This window comes from Thyridium curvatum (assembly GCF_004353045.1).
Source record: "Thyridium curvatum strain D216 chromosome Unknown NODE_56_length_292564_cov_84.152122, whole genome shotgun sequence".
Lineage (NCBI taxonomy): Eukaryota > Fungi > Ascomycota > Sordariomycetes > Thyridiales > Thyridiaceae > Thyridium > Thyridium curvatum.
Window position 1 is genome coordinate 121,753 of NW_022156811.1, and position 22,719 is coordinate 144,471.

Below are 22,719 nucleotides of genomic sequence, written 5' to 3' on the forward strand. Positions count from 1 at the left end.
CTCAAGGGCTATTCAGGGTGTGTTTCGATGACGGCGGGAACGGGATGAAACAATTGGATGTCAAAATTCTACAATTGTTCTTGTACCTACGACAATGGACAGGACAGGGGTAGCTCCGGCGTGTCCATCAATGGAGAGGATTTTGGCTGGACAAAAGCGGGGCGGATGAGTGGACTTGGAAAGTAGGCCGCTCTTTCACGCGTCCCGCCAACCTCTCCCCCGTGGCTGGTCGCGTTAATTGGTTTCGCTGCCGGGCTGGATTGAATGGGCTGGCCGCACTCAGTCTGCCCTCGCATATCTCTTTGTTTTGCACTTCGCCAATTCGGAATCCCCCTCTCCTCTGCAGCGACTGTTCGTCGTCGACTTGGGCGCGCAGCTGGGGGCATATACACTTTTTACAGTATAGCACGGTGCTGTCCTGCTTGACGGTTGTTGCTCGGTCCTCTCAACTCGGACTGTAGCTCCAGGTCGACGCGCCCATTTGCAATATCACCACCACCACCACCACCACCACCACCACCACCAGGACAAAGCTCTTGTTTTCTTTGAGTCGTTGCTGGCCCCTGCGCGCCTCGATCAGCTTTGTCGCGGAATCTCTCGCCCAGTTGTCCTCCTGCCCGCTCTTCTGCTTATCATGCCTTCGCCGGCGCGCTTGCTCCCATGCCGCCCAACAGTTCGCTATCCTCACGAGATGGCAGACTCAGCTCCGCTTCCGTCCACGGGAACGAACCCTACTACTCCAACGACGGTTCGTCATTCACCGTGTTCACCAAATTCTGCGAGTCCAGCAAGAGGGAAAACTAATGCGCCAAACCTCTAGACATTGAAATCCTGCACGAGGTCGTCAGCCTCGCCGAGGAGATCCTGCCCACCCTCGCCGACCGCGACCGCCTCCCCACCAATGCCCTTTTTCGCGCCGCCGACATCGTCCTGCCGCAGCACGGCTTCGACCCGGAGGAGGACACAAAGTTCACGCGCATCATCTTCCGCATTGGCGGGCTGCGCGGCGATGGCGACCTCTTGGACAAGTTCAGAGCCGTCCTAGACGAGATGGGCATTGAGCTCGAGTTTGTCGACCAGAATGAGCCCCCCCGATCGCAGTACTCGGCACCAGCCCCCGAGGACGCCGCGGCCCCCCTCTTTGCAGAAAACGGCGACGACCGCACCGGCACTTTCTCCATCGCTCCGCATCTGCACGGGCGCCGCCGGCGCAACTCGGACAGCGTTGTGCTGCCGCTTGTCGACGGCCAGGCGGAAAGACCCCGGCCAAGGAGGAGATCGGCCTCGATAATACCTGGACCGAAGAAGCATATCGATGCTAGGCCTCCAGTTCGACATCCCGCCCAGCGCATTGGGCCCTGGCTGGCTGAGATCCCAGCTTACCAGCGGCGTCAGGCTTCCCAGGAGCACGAACTAGACAGCGCCGTCGAGAGTGGCTCTGACGATGAGGAGAATGCTCCGTACCACCCATACCCTAATCCTAATTTGCGACTGGAAGCAGCACGCCCTTTCAAAGATTTCCCCTTCGGAAATGGGCAACGACATCCAGTTGCTATACAAAATCTCCAGGACAGTCCTATGAAATCTCAACGACATGGCAGTCAACCTATCTGGCAGTCCAGATATGGTGCTCAACACATCTCCGATGAAAATGCAAGCCCAACGCCGGGCTACATATCACAACTCCACCTTGCTGGACATCATAAATTAAAACCCCAGACCGGAGGTCTTCCTGACCTACCACGACATGGCCTACGAGACATCACATTTCCGAGGAGGGACCTTGGGCGCCCTCCGCACGTCCGCCAGCCCATTGAGGACATGCCCAGTGTCCTGCTCGAACAGGAGCTCCGGAATCTACAAGAGGAAGCCCGCGATGCATATACAGCGCGGTCCTTGCGCTCTATTCCCGGCTCCGAAGACGTGGATGACGATGACGAGCTGGCCATGGATGATCAGATGGAGGACGGGCCCGAACCTGAGCCCAAGATCGACCTTGAGATCATGGCCAAGATCTCCGACGCCTTTAACTTCTCGTACACGACCATGCGCAGCTACATAATGTGGCGGTACGCCACCATTCTCAACAGAGAGCAGCTATTTTACGCTTACCAGATGGACAAAGAACTGTCCGCATCCGAGGCCGTTCTCGTATGGAGCGATCGAGCAGGAACCGTTGTGCAGGAAGCCAACGAACCCTTACCAGAGCACCCCGTTGCACCCGAAGGCGGACAGCTCGACAGCTACAGGCTGAGAATGGAGCACCGGGCAAGTCGGGCTTACAACATCTCGATAATGCACAAGGCATTCACACATTGGCAGGCACTCACCGCGGAGGACCTGGAACGAACAGACGTCGCCCGGAGACACCTCTTGCGCCTCAAGTTCTTTGGCGCTTGGTGCGACCAGAAGGTGGAGGATGACTACCGGGTGTACAGCTTCAGAATCAGACGTGCGGTGCATACGTGGACCAATGCCGTTGCCAAAAGAAAAAGGCAACGGGCGCTTGCCGCGCTGTTCTACGAGCAGAGCACATCACAGCAGTCGTTCACAGCCTGGAAAGCAGGGTATCAAGAGCGCCTTGCCGACGGCTGGCTGGCGGACAACGCGAAGAGGAGGTGCTTTCGCGCGTGGACCACAGAAACACAGAGGATGGTCGATACCGAGGAGCAGGTGGACCAGCATAGTGCCCACGGTCTTATCCGGGGGGCTATTGACGTTTGGATCCACGATACGAACGAGCAGCGGCATCTGATGAATCAAGTTGCGGAAGACGCGGACGGAACGCTCTGTCGAGAGGTGCTTTCGGATTGGAAGAAGTTGCTTTTTCTAGAGCAGAACCTCCGAGCATTGTTGCAGCTTCGGGACAATCAGACCAAGTCCGAGTTCTTCCGGTTGTGGTCTCAGAAAGCGCATGATCTGGAATCGCAAGAGAGCAGGCTAGAGGCCGACAGAATCCAGGATTATGTCAAGCATTGGAGGCTTGAGACACGAGTAGCTGCCTGGAACGCCGAGCAGGAGCACGACATCAAGTCCCAGGCTCTCTACGACTGGGTTCTCATGGAAAGACTGGCCTTTTTTGAGCGGTATCAGGAAAGCGAGCTGAAGAGGAAATGTCTCAATCAGTTACAGCTTGCCTACGGAGAGACAAAGCAAGAACATGAGGCCTTGGAAGACGTCGCCGTCCGGCTCGACAAGGACAAGGTCGTCTTCGACTTGGTCGACTGTATGCAAGGCGAACTGAGCGAGAACCAGCAGCAAACAGAAAGAGCCGACGGGCTCTCTCTCGCACATGCAGCGAGCGACATGCTAGACGTCTTTGCAGACTGTGCTGCAGAGAATGAGGAGCTCGAGGCCGTGGCGCAGCGCGGCGCTTACTATGTCACCGCCTTCAACGCCATCGCCGGCTGGGCTCAGTATGCCAAGCGCACTCGCGAAGAAAGGCTCAAGAGGACGTACCACGCGTTCCGGCGGCGGCTGAAGCGCGCCATCGCTTCAGACTGCCTGAGCGCCTGGCTGGGCGCTACGGAGGAGCACGTGGCTTCCGGCTGGGAAGCCGACGATGTCCGCGCCGAGAACGAGACGCAAGACCTCATCGACAAGATGAACCACTGGATCGGCGAGACCAACGACAACCGGGCCAAGCACGACATCGCCGCCGAGGCCGACGTCGAGCTGCATCTGAACGAGTGGCGCCTCGCGGCCGAGGCGCGCCAGGAGCGCGGGGCCGAGGCCGTCGAGGCGGACATCTATGCTCGATTGCGCCACTCGTGGGAGGGCTGGGAGCTGCAGGCGGTGCAGGCGCGCGGGCGCGGGCTCACGGCGGCCGAGCTGGCGGACAAGAACAACAAGCGCCTGTGCCGCCAGGCCGTCTTGTCCTGGGCCGAGCAGGCCATCCACCCGGAGGCGGACGAGACGTTCCCGTCCAGCTTCTTCAACGCCTCCTCGCGCCTGAGCCGGCGGGCGGCGGGGGCCAGCGCGCGCAAGCTCGGGTTCTCGACGCCGCGCGCCGCCGCTCTGTACGCCGCCGAAGACGGCGGCGGGGACGACAACGACCATAATAACCCTCCGACGGGGGCCTTCCCGTTCAGGTTCGACAGCTCGCTGCTCCAGCCGATCACTGAGTACGACGAGGAGCACAGCCTGCGGTCGAGACTCGGGGCCGGCGGCCCCGTTATCGAGGAGGAGGACGCGGAGCCGCACGGTGGAAGTAGTAGCCCCAGCGCGGCGGCGCAGCGGCGCCTCGGCGGCTCGATGCAGGCTCCTCCTCCTCCGCGCGGGGAGTTCTTCGAGGAGAGGGGGGAGAGCGCCGTCGGCCTGCCGCACCGGTTCCGCAGCGCGGGCGTGCAGGCGGGGGAGAGCTCGCGGTCCCGGCTCGGCAGCTCGGTGGTCTACCCGGGCGTGTCGCAGTTCGGCAACGACACGCCCTCCGCGTCAGCCGCCGCCGGCAGGGCATCATCATCTGCAGTTCCGTTCTCCGCGACGACAGTGGAGCAGCAGCAGCAGCAACGCGGCGCTACTAGGTTCAGTCACATCCCGCGGCCGCGGGTCACGCTGTTCCAGCAGCGGCTGCAGGAGGCGGCTGAGATGGCCGAGTCGGTGCAGCTGGGCCCGATGTCGGAATTTGACGATGACGACGACGTCGTCGTTGAAGGAGACATCAGTGATGACAACAACGAGGAAGTGCTGCAGGCGTCCGCCGCGACGCTGCCTGTGCCTGTACCTGTGCCTGTTCCTGTGCCTGCGCATGTGGCCAACACGCCGACGCGCTGGACCGGCCTGGTGGCGCGGCGCAACGTGGGCGGGGCCGCCGCCGCCACCACGACGCCCATGGCGCCGCTGCCCAGTCCGTTTGAGCGCCGGCTGCGGCAGGAGTATGGCGTGAGCGAGGGCGGGGGCGGAGGAGAAGGAGGAGGAGCAGCGGCGCTGTCTCGCGGCAGCCGGTTCGGTCTGTCGCTTATGAGGCACGGCCAGGGGCCACCTGGGTCGACGGCGGCGACGCCGAGGGTGTCGTTTGCGGCCGGGGTGAGGAGGCATGGCGAGGGCCAGTAGATGTAGAGGGAGGGAGGGAGAGCGGTGGTAAAAAGGGAACATTTGGATCCATCTTGAGGGAAAAATTCATGTTTGTGCGGGAACAGGAGGGTGGATATACCCCGTGGTGGTGAGTTGCGGCGGGAAAGGGAGCTTTGGATGCTGGAGGAGGGTCACGGATGGCCTTTGTTACTTGGCGTTTGAAGGGGGGAAGGTTTTTTGGCATGTTTTTCTAAGCCATCATCAAACAGCATTGCGTGGTATGGGAGGATAGGTTTCGCCTCCATTTTGGACATATCATGGCGTTGGGGAAAAGGGGGGAGGGGGTTGTTATTGTCAAAATCAGATTCACTGAGGTTGGATCGGTTCTGGCCAAGACGATGTTTAATACCAAAGAAGTCTTTTTTTGCAAGTAGCCATAGACATTGACAGAAATGGACATGGTACCGAGACTTGTATACGATTCCTCTTTGTTATTCAACGGAAACAAGAGTCGACAAACTAGATCCAAACACTCATACTTCGTTTTCCCGGACTACTTACTACCTATGCATCTTGTCATACACTTGGCTTCTACATCCAACCCTAGTATACAAAGGTGCCTACTGATTCTCCATCCTTTGATATCGCTCTGGCCTTCCGAACAAATGACCCCCCCGTTTGCGCCACAAACATCGTTGATGACTTCAAACGCAAGCAAACAGCGAAGGTATCTCCAGCACTCCACTCTCAGACATCCCAAGGCTGGATATCTCCCGCCATCCTATTTCTGCCGCTGGCATGTTCTTCTATGCCTTGACGGCTTTCCTCGCGATGCCGGACCGCAGGCGGACAGTCTGCTCGTAGAGGACGTCCTTGAAGGCGAAGAGCAGGGCAGCAGTCAGCACGCTCTGGGTGACCTTGGGGCCGATACCTGTGCATGCAGAAGATTATCAAAAAAAAGTCAGCCCTGTTCTCTCATAGTCTTTGCGTTGTCTCCTTCTCTCTCTCTCTCTCTCTTCTGTCTCTCTCTCTCTGTTCTCTCTCTCTCTCTTCTCTTGTCACGCAAAAAGAGACTCACCCTTGTACAGGCCGGCGTAGCCCTCCTCCTTGACGACGCGCGAGATGGCCTGCATCATGCCCTCCTTCTTCTGGCCGGCGTTGCCTCCGGCGACGTGCATCTGGCTCTTGACGGTGATGTAGGGGTAGGTGATGCTGGTGGCGAAGAGCTTGCCGAGGGCGCCGAGGAAGAAGGCGACGGTCGGGGTGACGCGGACCTTGCGGCGCTCGGCGGCGTTCTTGAGCTGCTCGAAGAGGGTGTACTGCAGGATGGGGTTGATGACGAGGACGAGGGCGGGGACGACGCCCGAGAAGAGGGCCTGGGGCCCCTCGTTGCGCAGCAGGGCGAGCAGGGTGCCGAGGGTGGTCGGGGGCTTGGCGCTCGCGGCGGGGGCGGCGGCGGCGGCTCCCGCCTTCTCCGGGTCGGCCTCGGAGGAGGAGGAGGCCTTCTCGGCCTGCTGCTTGCGGGTGGTGACGCGGGTGTTGACGACCCAGATGGGGTTGGTCAGGATGACGGTGGCGGAGCCGGCGAGGGCGCCGGCGAACATGGACTCGACGGTGGTGAGCTTCTTGGAGGCGCGGCCGGCCTTGTCGGCGGCGGCCTCGAAGAAGGCGCGGGTCCACTCGTACCAGTAGTAGTAGACAAAGTTGGTGACGGAGATGCCGAAGAGGGCCGAGTCGAGGCCCGAGTAGAGGCCCGAGACGCCCTCGCGGGCGACGATGCTGCGGACGGCCTCGAGGAAGCGCGAGTCGGCGCGCTTGGACTCGACCTGGGCGCGGGTGGAGAGGGTGATGAGCGGGTAGCTGTTTTCAGGAGAGAGGGAGGAGACGAAGCCCCCGTGTTAGTTTTTCTTTTTTGTACGTTTTCTGTCTGTCTGTATGGAATGGATTGGAATTTGGGGGGGGCGGGAGGGCATGTGTGTTTCGGCGCGGGCGCGTACGTGAGGATCATGGAGAGGATGCCGCCTCCGGCGCCGGCGAGGGCGTGGGCGACGTTGTCATTCTGGGGGATGACGGGCTTGGATGCGACGGGCATGGTGGGCGGTCGTCGGGTCAGGGTCGGTTCAGAGAAGTCGTTCGTGCTTGGGAGGCCGATGGGCAGGGAATCGTCGTCGTGGAGCGGGTGTGTGATGATAGTTGGTGGGTAGGCAGGTAGTTCAAGCTACTTTACAGAAAAAGTGATGGAACAAGAAACAGAGTTGAATCTGTGTATTATGGTACCTGGAGAGACAAAGTATGTTCCGGCATCGTCTTTGCGTGCCGACCAACAGCGAGCGTCAGTCAAGTTCCCTAGTCGTCTGGGAGTGCCAAAAGTTCCCTAGGTATTGTCGGTCGGCAGTAGGCGGTAGGCAGGCAGGCCGTAGCTTGTGACGTGAGGGGCCGCATCCCTTCTCTAATCGGCTTGCAGCCGAGGTCCGATAAGCTGGGCTGGGGCCCCATCCATCATCATTATTACCAAGGCCATAATACTTGTACATGATAGCCGCATCCATGCAAAGCAGCAGCAGCAGCGGCACCGACAACTCCCGGCACACATTGCTGGTGTTTGAAGACTTACTACCATTCCGCATGTGCTGATTGGGGCCATGACTCTCTTGGATTCGCCCTACAAATAGCTATTCAACATCGAGGTCTTCCTCTGTGAAATCCCGGACTACAAGACGTCGTCGATGATGACGTCGGTCCTGATTCTAGGTATTCATTCTACTGAAATGCTCAGACACACAAGTACGCGCAAAAGGTTTTCCTTTGCCCATGCCTTGCTTCGGCAATAACCTGATGCCACGCGCGACGCGCTTTCGATGAAACGAGCATTCCTAGGCTTTGGTTGTTCGGGATTTCTTGGGTAACGGGAGATGATGGGCAAGGGATGGCTTCTCTCTCGCTCTCAGCGTGTGGCCCCCCTTTCGTAACAAAAGAGGGTTAGAGGAAACCGGCTCTAATTGCTGCAAGAAAAGAAGAGGTCCACTGCAAATGGTCGGTCCCAAGCCACAGCCGTACGAACAAAGTACGGAGTAGAGTTTGGGGCAGAGTGCGGCATGTGAAACCCGCAAACCCCCCAGTCCACAAGTGGTGGAGTACTTTGTACAATAGGTAATATTGTTGGAGATGATCTACGGAGAGGAATTGCGGGACAGCCTTCCGAAGGTTCTCTGCCAATTCTGCTGGAAACAGAAATGGAAGGCTTCCTGGTTGTCTAACCAGACGTCAAGGTAGAAGGACTGGTTGTTCGCTCTGTGGCAATGGCAAGACAACTGGATGCTTTGCTCATTCTTCTCGGGCGGGCGACGAACCACAATGTCGTCGTCCTTGCCCAAGCTTGCGGCTGCATCAAGCGAATGCAACGTACCGGTAATCGGGCTTGGTACATCTGCTGTCCAATCTATGTCTGGAGATGTCTGGAGATGCCTTGAGGTCCCCGGATGGCTCGTGTCGTCGTCCGCGAGCGAGGTGGATGCCATGACTGGTGTTTCTTTAATTAGGCTGCATCCCGTCTAATAACCTTGTTATACAACGGTTGCTTCATGAACACGCCCGCCCGTTTGCCCTCGGCGGTAAAGCTGGACTCCGGGCACGGGCACGGGCACGGGGCAGAGGAAGCAGAAAACTCAAACGTTGTGTTTGCTCGTTTTCGGGCAAATTTCAGGGAAATGTCGTGCCTTTGATGATGGGTCAGAGGCAGCCACAAAACAGAACAGAAGTGTAAGACCTTTGAATGCCCGCTACTGACTGGTGTCAAATTTGTCGCCTAAAATAGTCGGCCAGTGGGTGTTCCGTGGGGGATTCAGTGATTCAGTGCCCGTCGTCCCCAGCCCACTCCATTGGAGCTGGCCTAGGAGAAGGAACACTAGTCTAGTTAGTAGCTACATGCTAGACTCAATCACAGCCAAACATTTACAGCCTACTACTCTACTCTCGAGTCAGTGCAAACAGCCAGGATAATTAGATAATTCCTCTTTACGGACCCGAACGGGCAATGACACAATCCCATCTCATCCATGCCCCTGTTCCTGCATCCGCCTGTCAAGGTTCTTCACCATCCCGGCGCCCAGATACCATTCCTGATCGGGGCGAGGTTTGTGGCCGATCGATATACACACACACATCTAGTCATTTCTCATCCAGGGCGGCTGTCTAGTCCATCATCGTCGTCGTCGTCGCCGTCGTTCATCCTCCACCAACCGTCAGAGACAGGGCAAGCTTGTCAGGACTGTCCATCTGTCTGCCTCCTTCAGACGTCCCCAACCTTCCTTCTTTGAGCCTCCCTCCACATCGTTCTTCTCGGACCCCCAAAACGGTCGTCATTTCCGGGATACCGCCGGGTGCAGCAGCGCAGCCCCCTTTCGACCACATGCACCCTTGTTGTCCTGTTGCTGTTGGTTGTACTCCCTAGGAGTCCCTACCTACCTAGGTACCTTACGGAGTACACACCTCCTCACTCCTCACTCCTCACAGACGGCAGGAGAGCTAGCAGGGTCAAATCCCACAGGACAACCTTGCGCCTCTCGCGCGAGCTGGGCTTGTTTTCTTCTGCATATCTGCATTGCACAGCCAATCGCCAGCCAGAGAGCTCTCGAGCCACCCCGCAAACCCAGCCAGCAATCGAGCAAGCCGCCGTCTCTCAGCCGCCACAAGTCACGCTGCTGCTGTGACTTCCATGCTTCTAGGTCGCATTGGTTGCTTCAGCCCTACAAAGTGCAGTTCACTGCTTCTCCAGCTGCTGCTGTTCTTGTCTCGAACTAGACATTACGTCCTAACCTGTCGTGGAAATCTGCCCGCACTCCAGTACCCAGAACTGTGGATCCGCGCGTCTTATTACCAAACCTCCACACAAGCTTTCCGTTGGCTTGTCTGGCTCGAGTCCAGCCCAGCCAGCCCAGCACACACGCGCGGCTCCATCTTGCCCGTTTTCTCTTTCTGGTGATAGTCGACCGTTAAGTACCAAACGCCCCGTGGCCCAGGACCTGCGCCGGCGACCTCCTCTCCAGCGCCGCCTACCCCACACGAGCCTACCTGACTCGAACTCGGCTCGGGCTGTGACCTCATACACATCCACGCCCATCCTCTGGCAACCTGGCTGAGCGGGATCATCAAAACGGGATCTCTCATGAGTCCTCGTGGGCATCGCCCGGCGAACGGGTCGTGGATTTCATGATGCAGAGGCCTACCGATGGGCTCGTCAACTCGGCCACGCCCCCTTCCATGCGGAGCCTGACCCCCCATGGCATGTCCGCCCGCGCCTCGCTACCGGACCGCAACGTCGTCGCCGCCAGCATCGAGGACGCCTATGTCGCCTTCATCCTCTACTGCAACCCGGCTGTGCCCCTCGACGCCGACTCTTCCGCTCTGCGCGAGTCCTTCCGCACCCCGCCCAAGAGCGGGGGCAAGAGCTTCAGCACCTTTACCCTCTTTGAGCTCATCAGGAAGCTCGAGACCAAAGAGATCAAGACGTGGGCCGAACTGGCTCTCAAACTCGGCGTCGAGCCCCCGGACCAGGACAAGGGCCAGAGCTCGCAAAAGATCCAGCAGTATGCTGTCCGTCTAAAGGTACCTATCGCGGCCGAGAACCTCTCCCTTGGCGAGCCAGAAAGCTGACAGGCGTAGCGGTGGATGCATTCCATGCACGTGGATGCCTTTTTCGAGTATCTGCTTGGCAACCACCATCCCTACTGGACGCAAATACCCGCAGACACCAATCTGGCCGGTGATACGCTCCGGGATGGCGTGGCCGCCGAGGACGACATGGCCCTCCGGGCTCTGCTACCCCAGATCAGGCCCAAACGAGGGAGACGGCGACCAGAGGATGACGAGTCGGGGAGGCCGTCCCCTCAGAGACCTCGCCTCGAATCGCCTCCGGCGGGGACGCCCTTTCCAGGGACCAGAGGCCATGACGGGCTGTCACCGTGGTCGGTGCAGCCGGATGGGCGACTAGCCAGCTGGCTGCCTTCAGCCACTGGCCAGCCCCCTCCTGCTTGGCCTGCCGATACTACCTCGCACATGGCTCTCCCCGCCTATCCACAGTCGGCCATCACGCCATCCACGAGGAACGCCTTTTGGAGCGACGAACCCAAGTCTGCCATTACGCCGTCCAAAGGCAGGACGGGCACACGGCGCCACGGCGCCAAGGTCGTATCCTCTGCCTGGAGGAGTGGCGCCTCTGGAGGGACGGGCAAGACCCGTGGCAGACCTCCCATCAACCGCGGCGGCGCTGAGGAAGGGCCCTATTCGGCGTATCCTACGACCGACGGACCGCCTCACTTCGCATTGCCTTCCCCGAATCATACCGCCGGTAACAACACTCAGATACCCGTTCCTAGTAACTTCCCCATAGACCCATCACCACCGCCGCCACCTTCATTCCCACCAGTCGGTCCCCCTTCTATACCAAATTATCCCGACTCTGCCCCAAACACGGCAGGCCCGAAAGCCTCAAGACCAAACAGGTTATCGCTCCAAGTCCCCGAGAGGGTAGGCGGAGAGGTCCGTTTGGCAACGCCGCCGCCAGCCGTCATGGTCAACGGCCAGTCATCCATGCACATGAACAACGACTGCATGGACCTGAACCAGCCGCGGGGCAACTCGTTCGACCTGGCCTCCATCGACATCCTCAACGGCAGGAATCCCAACGCCGCGGGAGGCAGCGACAAGCCGCCGCCCAACCGGCCCGTGCCCCAGGGCAGAGTGCGCCTCGAGGACCCCAACGACCGGACCAACATGGCCGAGCTCGAGGCCTTCTTCATCCACACCATCCTCTCGGCCAACTGGCAGGACGCGCGGGGCAACCCGATCCGCCCCTGCGGCGTCGACGAGGCGTCGGCCATCGCCTCGAGCGTCATCGACGACCTGCTGCGCTCGGCCTCGACCAAGGAGACCTTCCTCATCAACCTGGCGGCGCTGGCGGGCTCCAAGATCCTCATGACGACGAGCACGCTGCGCGTCGTCCTGCTCGAGGAGTGCGCCGACCACAACAAGTACATCTGCAACTGGGAGCTGCGCTTCGGCGACGTCCGCGGCGAGTTCTCGATGAAGGAGCAGGTCAGCCACCGCAAGTGGAAGGGCCGCAGCGCGCCCGACCGCATCGGCGGCGACGACGACGCCGCCGGCGAGAACACGGCCGCCCGCTGGCAGCGCAAGTACCGCGAGGTGCTCGACCTCGTCAAGAAGAAGGACGACAGCCTGTCGAGCCTCAAGTCGCACGTGCTCGACGGCCTCATGGACCGGACCGGCCCGCCGGCGTATGCCGCTGCCACTGCTACTGCTGCTGCTGCTGCGGCGGCGGCGGCTGGGACGAGTAGTAATAGTAGTGGTGGTGGTGGTGGTGCTAGGCCGCCGGGGGGGAGGTGACGACATGTGTGTAGGTGTGAAGCGGTGAGCTTTGTCTCCAAAAATATATAAGGAGTTGAGAGAGATGGGATTACATAGACATCGCATGTGTGTGTATATTAGTTGTGAACAGAACCCATTTGGGAACAATATTTCATATTACCAGCGCGGATTTTTTGGGGTTTCCAGAAAACGGATCAAGGAGCTATGGCTGGCTACATACATATATATATATATATCAATGAGGCAGGGGGGGTGGGTGGGAGCGATGCCTCCAAGCACTTTTTTTTTTATTTACGAAGAATCGTGGAAGAGAAAGGGGTTCTGTACATAAATAAAAGTTCATGTATCTGTATCTATCTTGAGGATCGCACCCGGAGAATAAGGAGAGCCATTTATTTCATCCTGGGAACATAGTCCTAGGGGTCGTTCGTATCAGCAATACCCCGTTTCTAACCTTTGAGTGTCAGTATTCGATTAGACCTCAGCAAGTACCCCCATATGGTCTTCCCTTCCCTTCCCATTCACCATCACCACGCACCACGTCTAAAACCACGGTGTGCACATGCCTCTCGCTCACGACAGAGCCGTAACCTTGGGCACAACCCACCACTCGTGATACCCCTGGTCGGGCGCGGGCACCTCGGCCTTGACCTTCCCCTTCAGGTCCGGCTCCTCCCCGCCGCCGCTACCACCACCAGCAGCAGTAGTCTTGTCCAACACCTTCTGCAAGGTACCGATCCCAATCCCCGTCAGTATCGCCGCCTTGACGCAGCTCCTCTGCCCGTCGAGCCACCGCTCCCGCAGACTGCCCGCGCCGCCGCCGCCGCCGCCGCCGCCGGCCCCCGACCCCGAGAAGGACGAGAAGGCGTCCCCGGCCTCGAGCCGCGCGAGGGCCTCGAAGCCGCGCCGGGCCCCGGACGCCGCGCGCTCGGCGTAGGCGAGCACGTCGGCCGTCGGCACGCCCGGCTGGTCCGTCTCGCGGGCAAAGGCCGCGTGGTCGGGCAGCTCGGGCAGGCCCACCGCGGCGAAGGGCTTCATGCGCACGTCGTAGCGCAGGGCGTCGGTGCTGTACGGCCTGTGGGGGCGGGCGAGGGCGGCGAAGCCGGCCGGCTCGCTGCTCTGCGGGGGGCAGGACGGAGGGGTAGGGGTAGAGAGAGGCCGGTAGAGGACGGTGTACAGGCAGGACAGGGCGTCGGCGAGCTGCCACGTCGAGGCGGCGTCGAGCATCGCGGCGCGGAGGTAGGAGAGGGAGCGGGCAAAGGCCGAGTGCGTCTCGTCGTCTCTGTCACCGCCTTGGCTGGGCGGTGACGAGGAGGCGTCAAAGGCCTGGACGGTGAAGGACTTGATGCGCTCGAGGTGCTGGAGGCGGCGCTTGGCGAGGTAGCTCAGGTACCAGTACATGCCCGCCAGCTCGTCGGGCTGGTAGGTCTGCAGCTCGAAGCCGAGCTGGACGATCCACTCCATGATGCGCAGCTTGTAGAGGTACGACCAGGAGGACAGCGGGAGGGCGTCGAGGGATTCCTTGCTGATGGCTGTTGTCTGAGACGAGCCGCCGGTGCTGCTGAACGCCGGGTCCGCCACCTGCGCCTGCAGCACCTGGTCCGTGTCCTCGGCCTCGACCTGCACCATCTCCCACTGGTTCAGGGCGTGGCACAGCGTGCGGCGGATGCGCGGCCGGTTCTGGCACAGGAAGCGGAAGACGTCGAGGTAGGCGGCGGCGGCCCTCTGGCGGAACTCCTCCATCTGGTTGGCGACGACGAAGCGCGGGTGGTGCACGGCCTCGACGGCGTCGTTGGCCGGGTCGAGCAGCGGGCTCGCGGGCAGCACGACCGTGGCCAGGTCGTCGTCCATGAGCTGGCGGATCGACATGGACCGCAGGATGATGTTGTCGCGGAAGATGTAGCTTTGCAGCAGGGTGCGGACGAAGACGAGGGGCTGGGGCTTCTTGGACTGGAAGGCCAAGACAAAGTTCTAGTGTGTGTGCGGTTCTGTTAGCAAAGTAATCCGCATGCGATGACGCTACGGCTACGAGGGGGAAAGGAAGTCATAGGGCCTGTCATTCTTACAAGGAGGGTCTGCGAGTCGGTGTACTTGAGCACGTCGTGCACTTCGGCGCCGTCTTCAAACATGCGTTTCCAATGCGCGCAGGCTTCGTCGAAGCTCGGCTGCACGATAGGCCGCGGAGGCATAGTGCTCGCCAAACGCCGTTGGATCTTTTTGCTGAAGGATTCCGGGACCGGTACGGCTAGTGAGTGCGTCTTGGTGACGTTGCTCAGGATCTCCCCCAAGCGCTCCCACGTCGTCTTGAGCGAGTCTGGGATAGTATCCCCGTCAACCAGCTGGAGGGCTGTTAGGAAGGCCTCCCTCAGCTCAAGCCGAGAGTCGAGAGCCAGAACCAGGTCTTCGGACCAGGACTGCCGCATCGTTCTCAGCAATGCCCGTGTGTCTTGGATGACATCCACGATCTCCTGCCGATTTATCGACTCGAGCAAGGAGCGATGGTATGTGTTGGTTACAAAATCCTCCTCCTAGAGCATCATCAGATATCCCTTTACTCAAGACAATGTCGAGTCACCTTGTAATACCGAATATATCGACATACCTCATAATAAAGCTCAGAATTGATGCTCTTAATCACAAAGAAGCACGACTTGAGGAGTCCCAGGCAGTATGCCCGCAGCACGGCATGCATAGGCGATGTTGGCGTGCTGTCATCCCGGTCTCTTATGAAGTCGGCATCTTGTATCCTGATTGGACAGGGCATGAGGATCGCTTCGATGTACACGTTGGTGAAGATTGTCTGCGATAAAGGGTAACCCAGATGCCAAGCCATCTAAAGATGCTGTCAGTCGGAGAGTACGTGGCCTTGGGGTTGGGCATTGCAGGCTCACCTCTGAGCAGAGCAACTGATCTATGATCCCCATGACTTGCTCAGGTGAGAGCGTTCGTGCCAAGTCGTACTCATCATACAGAGATTCGCCTGGCGCGAGACACCCGCTGTCCATCTTGGGGTCCATAATCTTTCGGGAAACTGTCAGCGAGACCGTATCGAGCCTGATATCTGCTATGGACTTACTTCAAGAGCCCCGACAGACTCGAAGAGAGTAAAGAAACCATCCTTGACTAGCTCCCCAGGCGCAAGCTCTGCAACGATGTTAACCTCTTGAGGCGGAAGAACGGATCGAGAAGAAACTTGCTCACCTTTGGTGGCCCTCTTGAAGTCCTCTGTGATGTCTCTCGTTACCACGCCAGCGCTCTTGATCTGGGGCGCGAGCAGCGGCGGTGGCTCTGTGCCGCCATTTGGCTCAAGAGAGAGGTCTGAGAAAGCTAAAAGTGTGTGAGCTACGATCCAGCTTACTGCAGCAGGGATCAACTGCATACTTTGAGATATGTTGCTAGGCCCCTTGCCTGCCAGGAAAGTATTTTGCTCCGGAGAGACCACCCCTGCCGGGGTGTGATGAGCCATGTGCGCCTTGCACCTTGATGCTCGTTACGATTACTCGAGGTCAGGCGGGTATTGGCATAGGTGCTGCACTGTCTTGTCCCAACAGAACTCAAACCTAGGCCAGACGTGCGTTGCGAGTAGCTTGTCAAACTGTAGGGCGTTCTAGAGACGAGAAAGATCGGGTTCGCTGATGTTGTACTTGGAAACTACAGCCAGTCTCTGAGTTTGTCGATGATATTGATGTTGAGCTACTCGTCTTTTGGAGGGGCCCACCTAATATCCATTGGGCTTGCCTTTCTGAGAGGATGGGTTTGGCTTTCTGGCAGAGAAGGCAGCCAGTGGAGTGTTTCCCTGGCGGCACGGGCTCGAGAAGTTCAAAAGGCAAGAATGGGACTTTCTTATTATGATTGCAATGTGCGATACGGCTTTCTGGCTACGTGCTTGCAATCATTCGCCGGACCCTGCCGCAGGTGCAGGCGCCCGTGAGGCCTGACGGAGTGCCGAGCAGATCCGATAGCGTACCAAGTCTCAAATCTACAAAACGGAGCATTCATCACGACACACAAAGGCTAGACCAGAAAGTCGTTCGAAATATGCACCAGTGACTTCTATTGTCGATTTTCCTTTCGATATGGTACAGCTTTACACAGGGCTGAGCAGCCCACGCTTCGTGCTTGTCATCCGCTCCTCCGCACTTCTATGTCCCGCGTTCCACCAAGCGTCTCCTGAACCATCCAACATCACCCAACCCCGATACTTTGGATCCCGTTCTCAATGTCGTTTTGTCTATGACGAAGCGGCCTCGACGGCGGCAGCAGCCTGGGCGTCGGCAAGGTTCTTGACCTCGCCCTGCTTGCCGTTCTGTAATACGTGTTGCGCGAGATATCAGCCAAATGGATTCCCCCCCTCCGAATTGCGGTCGCGCAGTGCTGTCCGATGACTTACCGACCACTTGGCAAAGCGCAGATCCATCTCTCCTCGGCGCTCAGCGGCGACTCTCTTGTCCTCCTTCAGGCTGCGGCGCACGACGCGCGCGGCGACGGCGAGGTAGCGGTTGTAGCTGCAAAAATCCAAGACGCAAAGGTTAGCATTGACTGGTTCGGGGGGCGCTTGTCCTCTCGGCCCGGCGCGGGGATCCCAGCTTCGAAAATGACTGCCATGATGCGAATGCGTCCAATTGACTCACGTAAGACCAGCGGCTTTCCAGGCGAACACCATTTTGACGGATTTTTGCGGTTTTTGGATGTAGGAGGGTTGGTGATGCAGAACTTCGATGGGGAAGAAAACAGCTCGGATCACCAACGCCGGCTCGGCTCACAAGCCTTGTCGCGTCACGTGACGCCCACTTGGCAACCGATACTCACACCAGCGCGGCAGTACCACGTTCAGCAAGACGGTTATGTCAATCTCATTCGAGCAAAAATGCAGTTGTCACTTGTGTGATTCAGTATTTGGTAACCTGTTATATACCCCTTGGAATTCACTCATAACCAAAGGGAAGACATGCGGTGTGTGGGTAATGTCACTAAATGGAAGGAGTCTAAAAGAGGTTGCTATATGCACAAGTACTCGACGCCGCTCTCCAACGGCACACCCTATTGGTACATTTTGTTCTCCCGTCACACAACTTATACCTTCAGCCCAAGCTCCTCCGCGTAAGGCAGAGCATACAGATCTCCAACAGTCGCAACGGACGCCTTGCCATCCAGCAGGGCCTTGGCAGCCTGTAGACAAACTCATTAGCAACGGTTCCACAAAGATGAATCGGAGGACAGGAAGACTCACAGCCTTGACCTTGTCGGCAGTAACACCATCGAAGCTCTTGACAGCCTCGGCAGGCTTGAAGGGCTGGGCACCGTGGATGATGCTGGTGCCGGCGGCGACCAGGCCGGCGCCACTCAGCTCCTGGGCGGTCAGGGCATCAAACTTGGCCTTGGCAATGGCCTTGGTCAGATCCTCCTTGCTAACACCGCCCTCCGCGACGCTCTTGACGGCCTTGACGGCCTCCTCGGCGCACTTGCGGACGGCGCACGCGGAACCGCTGATCTGGATAGCGAACAGACCGGCATCGGAGTAGGCGAAGTTGGAGGCAGAGACCGAAGCACCAGGGGCAGCGGCAGCAGCCTTGGCAAGCAGAGTGAAGCCAGGAGACCACTTGATGCTGGACTGGCCACCCAGAAGGGCTTTGAGAACGGCGGTCTCGGGCTTGGAGGCACCCAGAGCAGCGCCAGGGAAAGCGATGACCATCGAGTTGCCAGAACCATTTGCGACACGCTGCTCACCACCGTAGTACTTGGAAGCAGCAGTGTTCAGGGACAGCTGGCTGGTAGAAGAAGAGGCAACACCCTTGAACAGGGGCTCAACCCACTTGGCCAGGGCGCTCTGGGAAGCACCGTCGGCAACGAGGGCAATGTTGGGCTTGACGTAGGCAGCCTCGGCGAAGGCAGCCACAGAGTGCTCGCTCAGATAGCTACCCAGAGCAGAGTTGGCAAGGGGGTACAGCGGTGCGCCGAGGCCGCTGTGGAAGGCAACGGCGTGGGCAGCATCCAGGGCCTGGGCGGAGGCATCGTGTGCAAGCTTGTCCTGCTTCAGGTGGATGATGTTCTCGACGTTCTCGTGGAACTCGTGGGCTAGTTACATGGTGAGCACGAAGAAAAATATTGTGGTATCAGCATCTCCCGGACGTACTGGTGTACTTGGTCTGCGTCAGGACCTCTCCCAGCAGCTCGGTGAAGTAAGGGAGATCCTCCTTGAGGAAGCTGGCCTCGAGGACGAGGGCCTCACGGGTGTGGAAAGCATTCAATTGGCCTCCCAGAAGCTCGGATTCTCGGTTGATTCGCAGTGCAGAACGCTTTTGGGTGTTCTGTTGCCAGCCATAAATTAGCTCAAAGCTCTCCCGGACCGTCACGCAAAATTCTCGGCGGCGTCCCGTACCTTGAAAGCGAACTCCTCCAGACCAATTGTCAGGCCGGGCAGGGGTTGGTATCGAGTACCGGCCTTAGCAACGACGGCGAGCTTCGTGGTCGGGCCGTGGGCGTCCTTGTGGGCGACCTTGATGCCGGCAATGTCTGTCGGCTCGTACGATCCTGACTCTGAACCAATTGCCGCGGCGGCAGCATAACCGCGTCGCTGAGCAAAGGCGCAGCCTTGCCGGCGGAGGGCAAGCTGAGTTCCCCTCGTGACAGCAGATCTCGAGATCATCGTGAGAGGGGTGGTTGTCGGGGGATGGACAATTGCAAATTTGCGACAGAAGGAAAGCTTCCAGCCGGTCATCCAATTGTTTGGCGATGATTAGCAGTGGTTGGATTGGCTGGCTCGTTCCGAGCAATTTTCGGGCCTGGAAAATCCGGTCAGCCGCGTTCCTGGTTTAGCGCAGCTGGCGGCCAGCTGCCCGCTTGTACCCATGTATTTGCTCAAGGCTCAAGGAAACTTGGAGTAATCCGGCGAGAGCCCTGTGGCCTGTGCTTTTGGCGCCTGTACAGTACCTGTACCGCACCTGGTGCGCCTATCGTGCTTTGGTCAAGGTTCCCCGCTACCAGCAGGTCGTGGCCCACCTTCACCAAAAAAGTTTCACCTCTATCAGCCTTTGATTACACTGAAACTCACTCTTTCAGTCTGTCTGCCTCCTCCTGCCGGTTCTCACAAATTCTGCAGGATCTCAATGACTCCGCGGTAGCAATTGTGGCAGCTCTAGAGATAGTGAGAGGATCTCTAGTAGCCAAAACTCAAGAGTCTTCGACCACAACATTCCCTCGTGATGCTGGTGGTGAGTTAAGCCAGAGGCACTCCATCCATTTACACTGGCGCAAGCCTCACAGCATTGCTCTGACCAGCGCCAAAACAGACCAAGAACCTCGCCGAGCTTTGTGCTCTTCTGATCGACGATCTTCATGGCGAATTGCCTTCTGTATGTGCCCTGTTCCGCATTCCCCGCGACGTCCCGCAGCTGCTTGTCCGGGGGCTCTTGGTGGACATATTTCTGAACAGTTCTTCTCTCCTCAGCGGATTTTCGGGACACTGCTCAGCCGAGGCAGATCGGCTGTCGTGCAGCTTGTGCAACAGACGTCCCTTACTCCAAAACAAATACGACATGGACTTATTGTCCTCCTACAACACAATCTCGTGTACTACAGAGTCGACGACTCGACCAAGGTGGCCACCTTTGAGGCGAACCCCGATGTCGCCTACAACCTGGTACGGTCTGGCAAGATCCTTGCGATGATCGAGGAGAAGTACGGGCCTGCCGCGAGAGACGTCATACAAAACTTTATGGTACTGGGCCATACCAAAATTGGCGATCTGGTCGGCGCCTACAGGGAAAGGATCGCTGCTGCAGAGCAGGCAGGAGCTCAGGCGACAACCAACCCATTCGAGGACGATGCCAAGCCTAATGGTGAGGTCAATGGCGGGATTAATGGCGACATCAATGGCGATGTCAAACCGCCTGCGCAGACCCTTCAAGTCAGTGCTTTGGATGTCAAGTCGACCGCTCATCTGAACGAGGTACTCTGTGAGCTCATCCAGGCCGAGATCCTTACTGTTGTCAACCCCAAGAGCTTTCAAAGCCCAGCGGATCGCAATGCGATGGTCTCGGAGCAAATCATGAAACTTCATTTTCCGGATGGCGTCAAGGCTGGGAAGAAGAAGATCGAGTTTGACGCTATGCTCTCCGACCAGCTTGGGAAGCTACGGGATGAGCCTACGAGGTTGAAGCGCAAACTGGACGAAAGCAGGGGTGGCCGGGTCAAATCTCGCAAGATCACCAATGGCGACGTCACCAATGGTTTTCACCACGTGGCATCCGATGTCAACCTTGAGGTAATGCTGCCGCACATAGCAAGCATACTGCGGGGTGCTAACAAATACATAGTTGAACGCTGTGTTGCGACTCAATTACGAAAAGTGTACTGTCGAGATGCGGAATCAGACCTTGGTTCAAGCCGCCTCCGAGTCGATCGGGCACGTTACTGGCCAGGTCTACGCTGTTCTTCTTCAGCTACTGGGCGATCAGATCTCGCGTTGCCAATTGGACACTCTCATTGATAACCAAGACGGTGGCGACAATCCTTTCACAAACAAGCGTTTTGTGACTACCGCCGACATACTTGATAGTTTGAGCACCTCGCTCGATGTCAGCCTTGGCATCGGAAAGGCCCCCAAGGGCGAGATCGATGTGCCCACTGCGGAGCGGGTGCACCGGGACATTCCTCGAGAGAAGCTGCTGTACGTGGAGGAGCCTGGGGCCGATGAGGGCAGTGGTGATGAGAATATGGATGATGATGACGAGTTTGACTACGATTCTGAAGGGGAAGTTGCCCCCGCCAACCACGCGAACGGCGCGAACGGGCATACAAACGGCAAGGTCAGGTTCGAAGATGCACCGCCGGCAAAAGAATCTCGACTCCAGCAAATGCGCCAGCACCTTTTACTTCTCTGCGATAGCAAACAAGGCTTTGTTCGCCACTGTGGCCACGGCAGATGGACAGTGGACTATGATATTCTCTTGCGCAACATCAGGACGGAGGAGCTCGACAACGTCATCGAGCGCAAAGTTGGACGGCAAGGCCTGCGCCTTGCGCGTATCCTGCGGGAGAAGGGCAAGCTTGACGAGAAGGCTCTTCCAGCCCTGGCCTTGATGAAGAAGACGGACGTCCAAAACAAAATGTTGGAGATGCAGATGCATGGGTATGTCGATGTGCAGGAAGTCCCACGCGACAACAACCGCACGGCCAGTCGCACCATCTTCTTGTGGTTCTGCGATCCAGAGCGTTCTTCCGCCCAGCTGCTCGACAACTCATACAAGGCCATGCTTCGGTGCATGCAGATCCGCGACGTTCACCGTCGGGAAAACAAGGATGTGTTGACGTTTGTGGAGCGACCAGACGTGAAGGGCAGGGAGCAGGAAGCCCTTGAGAAAAAATACTTTGACAAGTATGAAAGATTTCGCGACATTGAGAACAAGCTTCTGGGTCAAGTGATGAGACTGGACGATCTGGTCGCAGTCCTACGGGACTACTAAACAGGGCCGGCGGCCCGGGGGCTCGGGGGTCGATGATGGCAGACAGCGAATCACGACTGTCATGTCTTACGGCATTGCATATGGCGGCGTTATATTGATTCCTACCACGTTAAAATAGCATCTGCTGGGAGTGGGCGGATATGGCTCCAGGCGAGCAGAGAAGGCCTTCCTCTGCTGCCCAGCCTTTGGCAACATCGTTTTCTTTTACCGATACCCATCTCGTCGAGTTGTCCAGCTTTTGAGACACTATCCAGCAGGGTCGATCGGCAATGGACGATGTCTGCCCTGTATGATTAGCTCTTAGAAGACACAAAATTCCAGGGTCAGAGTGAGAAAGAGATATGAGGAAAAGCAAGTCTTTTGTGTCGCTTCCTGCAATGCTTAAGGAGCCGAAGTGGAAACGCCTCGTCCATACCGATATGGAGCTTTGAGACGAAGAGGAAACACTGGAACCTCAATGGTAACCACAAGTTATTGATCCGAGGCCACTTACGCGCAGGCAATGGTAGAAGACAATCGAGTAGCTAGATCCATACCTATCACCATGTCTGACCTGGCTCGCCTGGTCCCCACCAAGCTCTTGTGGACACTAGGGGGTCGAGGTCCCTGCAATGTGATCCACCTTGATCACCTTCACAACTGATAAGAAAAGAGATAAGCTGCTTTTCGGCAGGGGTACCCCGAGCTCTAGTGCGTTGTCGGCGCCAGCTCCTATGAAGCGCCCAAAATTTTCGCAAAATCTCCTGGTGGTGCGATTGGCTTGACTTTTGAGAGTTCCTTCTTTTTAATATCGGAGTCCGGTAATTGTCGCATATTGAAGGAGCCGTTGAGCAGTCCTTGTCTTTGATTATATACCTTC

The 22,719-nt window shown here is 58.1% G+C and overlaps 6 protein-coding genes across 6 annotated transcripts; 3 read left to right on the forward strand and 3 right to left on the reverse strand.

Moving 5' to 3' along the window:
* Window positions 1–660: 660 nt before the first annotated feature.
* E0L32_008464 (uncharacterized protein) lies at window positions 661–5,052 on the forward strand (the record flags this gene model as incomplete). Its single annotated transcript, XM_031143321.1, has 2 exons — window positions 661–748; window positions 821–5,052. 2 exons carry the CDS (start codon window positions 661–663, stop codon window positions 5,050–5,052), a joined length of 4,320 nt encoding a protein of 1,439 aa, XP_030992289.1.
* Window positions 5,053–5,819: 767 nt separating this feature from the next.
* On the reverse strand, window positions 5,820–7,105 carry E0L32_008465 (uncharacterized protein; the record flags this gene model as incomplete). The annotated part of the gene is made up of 3 exons (XM_031143322.1): window positions 5,820–5,944; window positions 6,092–6,873; window positions 7,011–7,105. 3 exons carry the CDS (start codon window positions 7,103–7,105, stop codon window positions 5,820–5,822), a joined length of 1,002 nt encoding a protein of 333 aa, XP_030992290.1.
* A 3,119-nt stretch (window positions 7,106–10,224) lies between these two features.
* E0L32_008466 (uncharacterized protein) lies at window positions 10,225–12,414 on the forward strand (the record flags this gene model as incomplete). The annotated part of the gene is made up of 2 exons (XM_031143323.1): window positions 10,225–10,617; window positions 10,675–12,414. 2 exons carry the CDS (start codon window positions 10,225–10,227, stop codon window positions 12,412–12,414), a joined length of 2,133 nt encoding a protein of 710 aa, XP_030992291.1.
* Window positions 12,415–12,969: 555 nt separating this feature from the next.
* On the reverse strand, window positions 12,970–17,059 carry E0L32_008467 (uncharacterized protein; the record flags this gene model as incomplete). The annotated part of the gene is made up of 9 exons (XM_031143324.1): window positions 12,970–14,367; window positions 14,463–14,924; window positions 14,999–15,229; window positions 15,288–15,416; window positions 15,473–15,723; window positions 15,778–15,875; window positions 16,635–16,702; window positions 16,787–16,901; window positions 17,028–17,059. The coding sequence occupies 9 exons, from the start codon at window positions 17,057–17,059 to the stop codon at window positions 12,970–12,972; spliced, it is 2,784 nt and encodes a 927-aa protein (XP_030992292.1).
* A 410-nt stretch (window positions 17,060–17,469) lies between these two features.
* E0L32_008468 (uncharacterized protein) lies at window positions 17,470–19,042 on the reverse strand (the record flags this gene model as incomplete). The annotated part of the gene is made up of 4 exons (XM_031143325.1): window positions 17,470–17,565; window positions 17,627–18,471; window positions 18,530–18,704; window positions 18,776–19,042. 4 exons carry the CDS (start codon window positions 19,040–19,042, stop codon window positions 17,470–17,472), a joined length of 1,383 nt encoding a protein of 460 aa, XP_030992293.1.
* A 556-nt stretch (window positions 19,043–19,598) lies between these two features.
* On the forward strand, window positions 19,599–21,860 carry E0L32_008469 (uncharacterized protein; the record flags this gene model as incomplete). The annotated part of the gene is made up of 4 exons (XM_031143326.1): window positions 19,599–19,607; window positions 19,686–19,748; window positions 19,829–20,659; window positions 20,712–21,860. The coding sequence occupies 4 exons, from the start codon at window positions 19,599–19,601 to the stop codon at window positions 21,858–21,860; spliced, it is 2,052 nt and encodes a 683-aa protein (XP_030992294.1).
* Window positions 21,861–22,719: the final 859 nt, after the last annotated feature.